At 43.9% G+C, this 14558-nt stretch overlaps 1 protein-coding gene across 1 annotated transcript; it reads left to right on the top strand.

The window, feature by feature from the left end:
• The first annotated feature begins 11206 nt into the window (after window positions 1–11206).
• LOC115921061 lies at window positions 11207–13985 on the top strand. The gene is made up of 2 exons (XM_030978124.1): window positions 11207–12281; window positions 13876–13985. The coding sequence occupies exons 1-2, from the start codon at window positions 11207–11209 to the stop codon at window positions 13983–13985; spliced, it is 1185 nt and encodes a 394-aa protein (XP_030833984.1).
• The last annotated feature ends 573 nt before the right edge of the window (window positions 13986–14558 follow it).

The following is a 14558-nucleotide window of genomic DNA, read 5'->3' on the forward strand; positions in this document are numbered from 1 at the left end:
TTAGCGTGTGACAATTAGCATGCTTTGTCTGCGCCCGCAAATTGAAATAAACGATGTCCACATTGACTGGTTGGCTTTAGAAATGTCCAATAACGTTACATCCGTCAACCAACCATAATACCAGATGAGCAATAGTAGTTAGGCTTTCAAACTAGTCAGTCTTCATAACAGTTACCTAGGCAATGTACTGAAAAAGCTATTCCTAGGACACTGTAGACGTACATGGACGAGATGGATAATCATGATATCCCATTACCATTTGCCATCAATATGCAGTACCGGTATCAAATTGGTTTATTTAATTAGTAAAGCGTAGAATTGTGTCCAGCTTTTGATCGAGCGGGGGCCGGGGGGGGGGGGTGAAATTGCAGTCTTTGGGTCTAAAGCGACCACAATCTACCGAACTGGCTGAAATGAGCGGATGGGAATACATGTAGTCGAAAATTGTACAATTTTAAGGTGTCATTCGTTCGACGTTTGTGCAATTTGTAGAGAGCATTAATCTGGGCCTGTGAATTAACCTTTATTTACAATACAAGCGACTTCAAACACATCATGGAGAACATTTTCACCTCGAATGCAACAGCCCACAAACGGTTCGGTTGCTGAGGAGCATCCCTTCAACTTTCGAGATACTATTCGCCTCATCGCCAACATATTGGTGTTTCTACTCGGAGTACCCGGTAACTGCCTGATTCTCCGTGTCTACTGGACTAAGACTCGTAAGACCAGCACCGATATTCTGATCAGAGCCCTGGCCTGGGCTGATCTGGCCGTCTGCTTTCTGAGAATAGCAGAGATTATCGCAATTTCTCTTTATTTGGCCGCTGAATATTCGATGTATTCCTTTCCCCCGGGCCCGGGGCTGTCCATATTATATGTTGTTATCAGTGCACTTGCTGACGCAGCAATAGTCTCGTCATTCAGTATCACTGCGGTGATTGCAGTCGAACGCTATGACTGCGTGTGCCGTCCGCAAAAACGGATTTTCAAACCCACGACGTCTAAGATAGTTGTTTTGGTCACAGTGTTGTTTGCATTGCTATTAATGTAGGACAAATTGCACTGAATATTTGCCTTAGAACGTCATGCAAAGAAACCGCTTCTGTACATGTGTACTGGAACATAGAAGTGAAAGCAGAACCAGTTTTATTTGTGATCGCTCTAGTGACAATAGGTGTATGTTACGGGAAAGTTTACGCCACCATCCGTAAACACGTCAAGGTAGGGCACGCCCAAGCTCCAACTGCACGCGATGCTGAAACGCATTCCGAGTGATCTGAGAGTCGGACGTCAAGTTAACTGATCGACACGACCGACACCACCTCAGCAGAACATTGACTTACCGACAAGTGAATCATTTGTGGACGAGGCCGTGACGAGGTTCGTACATCCACCGAGCACAAGCTCGTCAATGCACGCAAACTCTTACCAAGCGAAACCCAACGATGTATGCACTGCTGCTCACGTTGTATCTTTTGCACACCAAGACTCTTCTGGCCCTAGCCAACCCAATGTGATCCCCGAAGCCAAAGCTAAAACTGCACCCCAAGACAATACCCCATCGCAGAGGCAGAGCCGTCCAGAGCCAGGACACGCCCCTCAAAGGGTCGGTGCTGCCAAACTACAGCGTAAGACAACCAGAATGCTTTTCATCACCAGTGTGGTGTTTCTCTTGACCTGGATCCCTTACCTTGTTTTCAATGTCAAATATTATGCGACTCCATATTATGATAATTTGAGGAAATAATCAGAGATCTTTCGATCACTTTTCTGATCAACAATGTAGTGAACCCGCTGATTTACGGAATCGCAAACAGACGATTTAGGAACGACTGCAAAGAGGTGATCCGCAAAATCAAATGCTTCAAATGCCGGTAGTCTTAGTATTCTTTTACAAGAGCGAAAGACAATAAGTAAACAGTTTCACTGTCGACAGAGAGCAAAAAAGTTAAGTAGTAACGGTAGACATCGTTAATAGCCATGTAAATGTAGTATACATTTATATTAACATTAATGACGTCAATATGAGTGCATCTTAACTGTTAAGTGAAGCGCGCGCAGTAAGCCAAACGTAATATCCGTGTGTGCAGTGCAGTGCAAGGCATGAGCTTAATGTCACTCAAAAAATGAGGTCAAAAATTTTAAGCCCATAAATATTTCAAAAAACGAAACAATTTTCTACCTATTTCTTGATATCAGTGAATCGACGTTAATTATAGGACTACGACCCAGGTGTTGTTAAATAGGGAAAAAAACTCATTGGCTGCCATATTATTGTGAATAGTTTACAGACAACACACAAAGACGAATACGAAAAAAAAAGAGTTTTGATCAACTTTTGTTTAGGTTAATTGGCTGGATGGTGAGGGGGCACAGACAATTGTGTGTCACTAGGTAATTTTCACTTCTTCTTTTTTTGTCATTTGTAAGGGTCTCCGATATATAAAATGAATGGAGTTCACCGGTAAATGTCACCATTGAAATGAATGATAACAGTTTAAATGATTGATGGGCATTAACGTAACGGCGCAGGTTTTATTTTCCGAACTTATTTCGATGTGGCTTATCATCCCAATTAGCTAACTTAGTTGGCTTTTTTCTTCGACCAAGATAGAAATGAATGACGTCCACTAATGGACGATTGCCTGGTGCAGGAACTTGCAATAACGGGCTTGGACTGCAATAAAGTCACCTTCATTTAAAATCCGTCAACCAGCCAAGATCCGCTAATAATATTCAATAAAAAGTAGGCTTTGATACCCTTCAAACGAGCAGTAAGACGTTTGCTTATTGGTCGATCTAAATTCGTCCTTTAAAGAGCCAGTTTTCATTACAGTTACCTAGGTAATGCACTGAGAACGCTATTCCTGGGGCCTTCAGTAGATGGACGTGGCTAATCAGAAAGCCCGTTATTGTTTGCCAGCAAAGAGTAGCTATCACATTGATGCAGATTTATTAGGAGGGCCGAAATAGTGTCTTGTGTCAGTTCGAGGCAGGAGGATTTTGCAGACGGGAGTAAATTGCAGGCGACACTACCGAACTGGCCGAAATGAGTGGTTCGATATAATGTACAATATTAGAATTTGACGACTCATTCTTTCGACATAGGCTCAATTTTCAGGGAGAGGCGAATACTGCGCTGTGTGAACCTTTACTTTGAATTGACTGGAAACACAACATGGAGAACATTTTCACCTCGAATGCAACAGCCACAAACGGTTCGGTTGCTGAGGAGCATCCCTTCAACTTTCGAGATACTATTCGCCTCATCACCAACATTTTGGTGTTTCTACTCGGAGTGCCCGGTAACTGCCTGATTCTCCGTGTCTACTGGACCAAGACTCGTAAGGCCAGCACCGATATTCTGATCAGAGCCCTGGCCTGGGCTGATCTGGCCGTCTGCATTCTGAGAATCGCAGAGATTATCTATATTTCCGAATATTTGATGTATTCCTTTCCCCCGGGCCTGGGGCTGAACATATTATATGATGTTATTAATGCACTTGCTGACGCAGCAATAGTCTCGTCATTCAGTATCACTGCGGTGATTGCGGTAGAACGCTATGACTGCGTATGCCGTCCGCAAAAACGGATTTTCAACCCCGACGGTCTAAGATAGCTGTTTTGGTCGCAGTGTTGTTTGCAATTGCTGTTAATGCTGCACGAATAGTCTGTGTTATCTGCATGGGAACCTTTTGCACCTTTACCACTTCGTTTGTAGTATACTGGAACACAGAAGCGATTGTAGAGGCAGTTTCATTTGTAATCGCGTTGGTGATATTTGCTGTTTGTTACGGGAAAGTTTACGCCACCATCCGTAAACACGTCAAGGTAGGCCTGCCCGAGCGCCAACTGCACGCGGTGAACGCAGTCCGAGTGATCTGAGAGTCGGACGTCAAGTTAAATGCTCGACACGACTGACAACACCTCAGCAGAACAATGAGTTACCGACACGTGAATCATTTGTCGACGAGGCCGTGACGAAGTTCGTACATCCACCGAGCACAAGCTCGACAACTCACGCAACCTCTCACCAAAAGAAACCCAACGATGCAAAACTGCGGCCCAAGACAATACCCCATCGCAGAGGCAGAGCCGTCAAGAGCAAGGACACGCCCCTCAAAGGGTCGGTGCTGCCAAACTACAGCGTAAGACAACCAGAATGCTTTTCATCACCAGCGTGGTGTTTCTCCTGACCTGGATCCCTACCTTGTTTTCACTGTCAAATACTATGCGACTCCATATTCTGATGATTTTGAGGAAATAATTGGAGCCATTTCGATCATTCTTCTGATCAACAGTGTAGTTAACCCACTGATTTACGGAATCGCAAACAGACGATTTAGGAGCGACTGTAAGGAGGTTTTCCGCGAAATCAAATGCTTCAAATGCTGGTAGACCTAAGCCTGTGGTGTATTCTCAGAAAAGAACGAAAGGCACTATGAAACAAGTTTTACTGTCATCAGATAACAAGTTAAGTAGTAAGAGAAGACAATGTTATCGGCAAATTATATTGAATATTACTAATTACATAATATCCATCGTCGAATTGGTTTGGCTTTTTCAACCATGGGCCAGCCGAACCGTGTCTGGAGAAACAAACGCCTCACTCTCCGAACCAAAACCCGGATCTACACAACCTGTATCCTACCAATCCTCTTATATGGATCTGAGACATGGACGCTGCTCAAGGAGGATGGACGTAGACTCCAAGCTTTCCATATGCGTTGTCAACGCCGCATACTTGGGGTGAGATGGTCTGATTTCATCACCAAAGAGGCCAGCTCTCAGAAAAACCAGGCTGGAGGATATTTGCTGCATTATATCTTCACGGCGTCACTCCATCTTCGGGCACATTCGTCGACTCCCTAGCAACAACCCAGCACACGCCGCCCTCAAGCTGGCCGTTGATGCATCTACAGGAGTCAAGCCTGATCCTGGTTGGTCACGACCACGCGGCCGCCCCCGAAATACCTGGGTGCGACAGGTTGAGGCTGGCCATGCTCTATCAGCCATGACCTGTAGCACACCTCGACTGATCGGTTGGTGTGAGTGGCTCAACATCCCATAGCTGGATTTGGAGGGCTGATGACGATGATGATTACTATTTACGTCACGATGAGTGCGTTTTTAACTGTTAAGTGAAGTTTTAAGCCTAACGCTCATATCGTTACGAATATTTTACAGATAACACACAAAAACAAATTTCGGAATATATAGAAATGAGTGACGTTTTTATGTGTAATTTTAAGGGAGTGACTTTAGAACGTGTTCATTGACAATCCGGCAACCAGCGACAATCCCATAATAGCATTATTAGGTTTTGATGTCCTTCTAACAACGAGCAGCAAGTCTTGGGCTTATTGGTCAATCTAGTTCCGTCTATTGAAGCATCGGTCTTCATACGGTAATTCATTGACACCGCTATTCCTGGGGCCTACACTCCATGGACGTGGATAAACAGAATAGTCCTTAATGTCAGCCAGCAAAGCGCAGCAATTACATTGGACCTAATCTCGTATGTTGACTGATCAGTCTTCATCACAGTTACCGAGGTAACGCACTGAAAACACTATAGACAAACATGGACGTGGATAACCATATCCCATTCGCTCTTTTCACGGTCCGCCATTGGCATGCACAGCCTCGATCTGGCAACTTAACACAATAAAAATAGCCCGGTTCAGTGATCTGAACCCCGTCACTCAAAAAGTGAGGTCATAAATAAGGTCAATAAGTCCATAATATTTCAAAAACGAAACAAATTTTCTACCCATTTCTTGATATCAGTGAATCGACGTTAATTATAGGACTACGACCCAGGTGTTGTTATATGGGGGAAAACCCATTGGCTGCCATATCATTGTGAATATTTTACAGACAACACACAAAGACGAATACCGAAAAAAAGGGTTTTTGATCAACTTTTGTTTAGGTTAATTGGCTGGATGGTGAGGGGGCACAGACAATGGTGTGTCACTAGGTAATTTTCACTCTCTTCTTTTTTTGTCATTTGTAAGGGTCTCCGATATATTAAATGAATGGAGTTCACCGGTAATGTCAACATTGAAATGAATGATAACAGTTCACATGATTGATGGGCATTAACGTAACGGCGCAGGTTTTATTTTCCGAACTTATTTCGATGTGGCTTATCATCCCAATTAGCTAACTTAGTTGGCTTTTTCCTTCGACCAAGATAGAAATGAATGACGTCTACTAATGGAGGATTGCCTGGTGCAGGAACTTTGCAATAACGGGCTTAGACTGCAATAAAGTTACCTTCATTAAAAATCCGTCAACCAGCCAAGATCCGCTAATAATATTCAATAAAAAGTAGGCTTTGATACCCTTCAAACGAGCAGTAAGACGTTTGCTTATTGGTCGATCTAAATTCGTCCTTTAAGGAGTCAGTTTTCATTACAGATACCTAGGTAATGCACTGAGAACGCTATTCCTGGGGCCTTCAGTAGATGGACGTGGCTAATCAGAATCCCATTATTGTTTGCCAGCAAAGAGCAGCTATCAGACTGATGTAGATTTATTAGGAGGGGCCGAAATAGTGTCTTGCGTCAGTTCGAGGCGGGAGGATTTTGCAGACGGGAGTAAATTGCAGGCGACACTACCGGACTGGCAGGAATGGGCGGTTCGATATGATTGTACAATTTTAGAATTTTACGAGTCATTCTTTCGACGTAGGCTCAATTTTCAGGGAGAAGCGAATCCCGCGCTTCGTGAACCTTTTACTTAGAATCCAATTGACTTGAGACACAATATGGAGAACATTTTCGCCTCGAATGTCACACCTGAATACGGATGGGATGCTGAGAGACTAAAATGCCGTCAATGTTCACTCATTGCCTGTTATTTGGTGTTTCTACTCGGCGTACCGGTAACTGCCTGATTCTTCGTGTCTACTGGACCAAGACTCGTAAGACCACGCGTTATTTGCCAGTTGAGTTTCTGTAGAGAACAATGTAGCTAGAAGCCATGCGAAACTTTATTAGATATCGCATTGTAGAGAATAGACATCAACAGAATTTCAACTGAGTTGAGGGTTGTTATGTTGTGCAGGTGAGCATTCAATATAAAATGATTCCTGTTCGCTATTCCTAGGGCGATACAAGACGGACATGGATAATCAAAATAGCCCATTATTGTCTGCCAGTAGACAGAAAATAAGACCTTCTTGAATGTTGACAAGTCAGTCTTCATCACTGTTACCTAGGTAATGCACTGTTCCTACGACGCACACTATAGATGGACGTGGATAACCAGAATGATAACCCATTACCGTTTGCCATCAAACAGCAGTTATCAAATTAGATTATTAGAAAGGCCTAAAAAAGTGTCTTGTGTCAGTTCGAGACGGTAGAACTTAGGCTAAAGCGTCACAATCTACCAAACTGGCTAAAATGAGCGGTTCGAAATGCATGCAAACTTGTAGAATTTTACGAGTCACTTGTTTGACTTGGGCGCAATTTTCAGTGCGTCCTCGCACTCAGTGAAACCTTACTCAGAAGTAATAATCCAGTCGATTTGAAACACAACTGGAGAATATGTTTGCCTCGAATGCAACATCTGAATACGAATGGGATGCTGAGAGACTAAATGTCAACTTTCAATATACTTTTCCTCCTCTCGTTAACATTTTGGTGTTTCTACTCGGCGTACCCGGTAACTGCCTGATTCTCCGTGTCTACTGGACCAAGACTCGCAAGACAGCACTGATATTCTGATCAGAGCCCTGGCCTGGGCTGATCTGGCCGTCTGCTTGCTGAGTATCCCGGCGATTATTGTGTGGTCTTTATTTGTGTCCGGAAAGTTTTTGGCGTATTCATTCATCCTACCGCTTATCGACGCTGTTATCAATGCACTTACTGACGCAGCAATAGTCTCGTCATTCAGTATCACTGCGGTGATTGCGGGTAGAACGCTATGACTGCGTATGCCGTCCGCAAAAACGGATTTTCAATCCACGACGTCTAAGATAGCTATTTTGGTCGCAGTGTTGTTTGCGATTGCTATAAAGGCAGGACAACTAACCCTGGAGATATGCTTTATAACGTCAGACACCCTACCCACTTCTGTACAGGCGTACTGGGAATACAAGCGATTGCACAACCAGTATTATTTGTGGTCGCGTTAGTGACAATGGTTGTGAGTTACGGGAAACTTTACGCCACCATCCGTAAACACGTCCACGTAGGACCCGCCCATCACCCAACTGCAAGTGATGAACGAAGGCTGAATCTGATGAGAGTTGAACGTCAAGTTTTCTGCGCAACACGACCGAAAACACCCCCAGAGATTAATGGTTTAAACACACGTGAATCATTTGTCGATGAGGCTGTGACGAGGTTCGAAAATCCACCAAGTAAGAGTTCGACAACTCACGCAACGTCTCACCAAATGAAACCCAACGATGCATGCACTGCTGCTCACGTTGTATCTTTTGCACACCAAGACTCTTCTGGCCCTAGCCAACCCAATGTGATCCCCGAACCTAAAGCTACGCCCCAAGACAATACCCAATCGCAGAGGCAGAGCCGTCCAGAACCAGGACACGCCCCTCAAAGGGTCGGTGCTGCCAAATTACAGCGTAACGTAAGACAACCAGAATGCTTTTCATCACCAGCGTGGTGTTTCTCGTGACCTGGATCCCTTACCTTGTTTTCACTGTCAAATACTATGCGACTCCATATTCTGATGATTTTGAGGAAATAATTGGAGCCATTTCGATCATTCTTCTGATCAACAGTGTAGTTAACCCACTGATTTACGGAATCGCAAACAGACGATTTAGGAACGACTGTAAGGAGGTTTTCCGCGAAATCAAATGCTTCAAATGCTGGTAGACTTAATAGAAGTCTGTAGTGTATTCTCAGAAAAGAACGAAAGGCACTATGAAAACAAGTTTTACTGTCATCAGATAACAAGTTAAGTAGTAAGAGAAGACAATGGTATCGGCAAATTATATTGAATATTACTAATTGCATGATATCCATCGTCGATTTGGTTTGGCTTTTTCAACCATGGCCCAGCCGAACCGCGTCTGGAGAAACAAACTCCTCACTCTCCGCGCCAAACCCGGATCTACACCACCTGTATCCTACCAATCCTCTTATATGGATCTGAGACATGGACGCTGCTCAAGGAGGATGGACGTAGACTCCAAGCTTTCCATGTGCGTTGTCAACGCCGCATACTTGGGGTGAGATGGTCTGATTTCATCACCAACGAGGCCAGCTCTCAGAAAAACCAGGCTGGAGGATATTCGCTGCATTATATCTTCACGGCGTCACTCCATCTTCGGGCACATTCGTCGACTCCCTAGCAACACCCCAGCACACGCCGCCCTCAAGCTGGCCGTGATGCATCTACAGGAGTCAAGCCTGATCCTGGTTGGTCACGACCACGCGGCCGACCCCGAAATACCTGGGTGGGACAGCTTGAGGGCTGACCATACTCTGTCAGCCCTGACCTGTGGCACACCTCGACTGATCGGTTGGTGTGGGTGGCTCGACGTCCCATAGCTGGATTTGGAGACTGATGATGATGATGATTACTATTTACGTCACGATGAGTGCGCTTTAACTGTTAAGTGAAGCTTTAAGCCTAATGCTCATATTGTTACGAATAGTTTACAAATATCGGAATATATAGAAATGAGTGACGTTTTTATGTATAATTTTAAGAGAGTGACTATACAAGGTGTTCATTGACAATCCGGCAACCAGCGACAATCCCATGATAGCATTATTAGATTTTGATTTCCTCTAACAACGAGCAGCAAAACGTAGGCGTGTTGGTTAATCTAGTTCCGTCTATTGAAGCATCGGTCTTCGTACGGTAATTCATTGACACCGCTATTCCTGGCCTACACTCCATGGACGTGGATAAACAGAATAGTCCATTAATGTCAGCCAGCAAAGCGCAGCAATTACATGGACCTAATCTCGTATGTTGACTGATCAGTCTTCATTACAGTTACCGAGGTAACGCACTGAAAACACTATAGAACACATGGACGTGGATAACCATATCCCATTCGCTCTTTTCACGGTCCGCCATTGGGCATGCACAGCCTCGATCTGGCAACTTAACACAATAAAAATAGCCCGGTTCAGTGATCTGAACCCGTCACTCAAAAAGTGAGGTCATAAATAAGGTCAATAAGTCCATAAATTTCAAAAACGAACAAATTTTCTACCCATTTCTTGATATCAGTGAATCGACGTTAATTATAGGACTACGGCCCAGGTGTTGTTATATGGGGGAAAACCTATTGGCTGCCATATCATTGTGAATATTTTACAGACAACACACAAGACGAATACCGAAAAAAGGGTTTTTGATCAACTTTTGTTTAGGTTAATTGGCTGGATGGTGAGGGGGCACAGACAATGGTGTGTCACTAGGTAATTTTCACTTCTTCTTTTTTGTCATTTGTAAGGGTCTCCGATATATTAAATGAATGGAGTCACCGGTAAATGTCAACATTGAAATGAATGATAACAGTTCACATGATTGATGGGCATTAACGTAACGGCGCAGGTTTTATTTTCCGAACTTATTTCGATGTGGCTATCATCCCAATTAGCTAACTTAGTTGGCTTTTTCCTTCGACCAAGATAGAAATGAATGCCGTCCACTAATGGAGAATTGCCTGGTGCAGGAACTTGCAATAACGGGCTTTGACTGCAATAAAGTTACCTTCATTAAAAATCCGTCAACCAGCCAAGATCCGCTAATAATATTCAATAAAAAGTAGCTTTGATACCCTTCAAACGAGCAGCAAGACGTTTGCTTATTGGTCGATCTAAATTCGTCCTTTAAAGAGTCAGTTTCCATTGCAGTTACCTAGGTAATGCACTGAAAACGCTCTTCCTGGGGCCTTCAGTAGATGGACGTGGCTAATCAGAAAAGCCCGTTATTGTTTGCCAGCAAAGAGTAGCTATCAAATTGATGTAGATTTATTAGAAGGGCCGAAATAGTCTTTTGTGTCAATTCGAGGCGGGAGGATTTTGCAGACGGGAGTAAATTGCAGGCGACACTACCGAACTGGCCGAAATGAGTGGTTCGATATAATTGTACAATATTAGAATTTGACGACTCATTCTTTCAACGTAGGCTCAATTTTCAGGGAGAGGCGAATCCTACGTTGAGTGAAACTTTACTTTGAATTGACTGGAAACACAACATGGAGAACATTTTCACCTCGAACGCAACAGCCACAAACGGTTCGGTTGATGAGGAGCATCCCTTCAACGTTCGATATACTATTCGCCTCATCGCCAACATCTTGGTGTTGCTACTCAGATTACCCGGTAACTGTCTGATTCTCCGTGTCTACTGGATCAAGACTCGTAAGACCAGCACCGATATTCTGATCAGAGCCCTGGCCTGGGCTGATCTGGTCGTCTGCTTTCTGAGAATAGCAGAGATCATCGCAATTTCTCTTAGATTGGCCGCTGAATATTCGATGTATTCCTTTCCCCCGGGCCCGGGGCTATTGATAGTATATGGTGTATTCATTGCACTTGCTGACGCAGCAATAGCCTCGTCATTCAGTATCACTGCGGTGATTGCGGTAGAACGCTATGACTGCGTATGCCGTCCGCAAAAACGGATTTTCAACCCCCGACGGTCTAAGATTGCTGTTTTGGTCGCAGTGTTGTTTGCAATTGCTGTTAATGCTGCACTAATTGCCCGGGTTATCTGCATAGGATCGTCTTGCACTGTTACCACTTCGTTTGTAGTATACTGGAACATAGAAGTGATTGTAGAGGCAGTTTCATTTGTAATCGCGTTGGTGATATTTGGTGTGTGTTACGGGAAAGTTTACGTCACCATCCGTAAACACGTCAAAGTAGGGCCCGCCCAAGCTCCAACTGCACGCGATGCTGAACGCATTCCGAGTGATCTGAGAGTCGGACGTCAAGTTAACTGCTCGACACGACCGACACCACCTCAACAGAACATTGACTCACCGACAAGTGAATCATTTGTGGAGGAGGCCGTGACGAGGTTTGTACATCCACCAAGCACAAGCTCGTCAATGCACGCAAACTCTCACCAAACGAAACCCAACGATGCATGCACTGCTGCTCACGTTGTATCTTTTGCCACACGAGACTCTCCTGGCCCTAGCCAACCCAATGTGATCCCCGAACCCAAAGCCAAAGCTTCGCCCCAAGACAATACCCCATCGCAGAGGCAGAGCCGTCCAGAGCAAGGACACGCCCCTCAAAGGGTCGGTGCTGCCAAACTACAGCGTAAGACAACCAGAATGCTTTTCATCACCAGTGTGGTGTTTCTTTTGACCTGGTTGCCCTATCTGATTTACGTTGTAAAATATAATGGGACTCCATATTATGATGATTTTGAGGAAATAATCGGGGCTATTTCGATCACTCGTTTGATCAACAGTGTAGTTAACCCACTGATTTACGGAATCGCAAACAGACGATTTAGAAACGACTGCAAAAAGGTAATCCGCAAAATCAAATGCTTCAAATGCTGGTAGACTTTAATAGAAATTGTATTTAGTTGTTTAAAAGAACGAAGCCACTTATAAAAACAAGTTTCACTGTCATCAGACACATTTTTCTTAAAAGTTGAACAAAAAGAGGGGAAATTTAAGTAGTATAAGAGCAGACAACGTTAACGGCTCTATGTATATTTAATAATAATGACGTCACGATAAGTAAACTGTTGAGTGTGAATGCTAAGTGAAGCGCAGTGAGCAAAAAGTAATATCCATGTGTGCATTTAGTGCGCAGGCATGCACTCAAAAAGTGACGTCACAGTAGGTCTACAGGCCCATAACATTATAAAACGAAACCTGTTTTGTACCTATTTCTTTATATTAGAGAATCGACGTTAAGTACAGGCCTACGACCAAGGCGTTGTAATTAGGAAAATCACTCGGCCATACCGTCATTATGAATAGTTTACAGATAACACACAAAGACAAATACAAAAATTAGCCTTCTTTTAGTCATTTTGTTAGCGTCCCATGCAGCTGTTATTATATAAAATGAATGGCTTTCACATGTAAAAGTGAACATTGAAATTAGTGCTGAAGGTTTGAGTGATTGATGGCCAATATTCGTTCGGTACAGGTTTTGTTTTATGAGCTTTCGGGTTTATTTTGATGTGACAATTAGCTGACTTGGAGTTCCTTGACAAAAAAAAATGAAATGAATGATGTCCACTAATGTGTAAATGTTAAGATGACTGGTACAGGGAACTTGTAATAACGTTATGTTCATTAACAATCCGTCAACCAGCGGCCATGATCTCTAATAATGTACAATACAGTTGAGGCTTTAATGCCATTCAAGCAAGCAGCAAGATTTCGGCTTATTGGTCGATTTAGTTTCGTCCTTTTGAAGAGTCAGTTTCCATTACAGTTACCTAGGTAATGCACTGAGAACGCTCTTCCTGGGGCCTTCAGTAGATGGATGTGGCTAATCAGAAAAGCCGTTATTGTTTGCCAGCAAAGAGTAGCTATCAGATTGATGCAGAATTATTAGGAGGGCCGAAATAGTGTCTTGTGTCAGTTCGAGGCGGGAGGATTTTGCAGACGGGAGAAATTGCAGGCGACACTACCGAACTGGCCGAAATGAGTGGTTCGATATGATTGTACAATATTTACGACTCATTCTTTCGACGTAGGCTCAATTTTCAGGGAGAGGCGAATCCTGCGCTGTGTGAACCTTTACTTTGAAATGACTGGAAACACAACATGGAGAACATTTTCACCTCGAACGCAACAGCCACAAACGGTTCGGTTGCTGAGGAGCATCCTTCAACTTTCGATATACTATTCGCCTCATCACCAACATCTGGTGTTTCTACTCGGAGTGCCCGGTAACTGCCTGATTCTCCGTATCTACTGGACAAAGACTCGTACAACAAGCACCGATATTCTGATCAGAGCCTGGCCTGGGCTGATCTGGCTGTCTGCTTTCTGAGAATCGCAGAGATTATCGATATTCTCTTTAATTTGGCCGCTGAATATTCGATGTATTCCTTTCCCCGGGCCCGGGCTGTCCATATTAAATGTTGTTATCAGTGCACTTGCTGACGCAGCAATAGTCTCGTCATTCAGTATCACTGCGGTGATTGCAGTAGAACGCTATGACTGCGTAGCCGTCCGCAAAAACAAAAACGGATTTTCAATCCACGACGGTCTAAGATAGCTGTTTTGGTCGCAGTGTTGTTTGCAATTGCTGTTAATGCTGCACTAATAGTCTATGCTATCTGCATGGGAACCTCTTGCACCGTTACCACTTCTTGGGTAGTATACTCGAACATAGAAGTGATTGTAGAGGCAGTTTCATTTGTAATCGCGTTGGTGATATTTGCTGTATGTTACGGGAAAGTTTACGCCACCATCCGTAAACACGTCAAGGTAGGGCCTGCCCAAGCGCCAACTGCACGCGGTGAACGCATTCCGAGTGATCTGAGAGTCGGACGTCAAGTTAACTGCTCGACACGACCAACACCACCTCAGCAGAACAATGAGTTACCGACACGTGGATCAT

This window comes from Strongylocentrotus purpuratus, unplaced genomic scaffold, assembly GCF_000002235.5.
Source record: "Strongylocentrotus purpuratus isolate Spur 01 unplaced genomic scaffold, Spur_5.0 spur5_contig_132, whole genome shotgun sequence".
Taxonomy (NCBI): domain Eukaryota; kingdom Metazoa; phylum Echinodermata; class Echinoidea; order Camarodonta; family Strongylocentrotidae; genus Strongylocentrotus; species Strongylocentrotus purpuratus.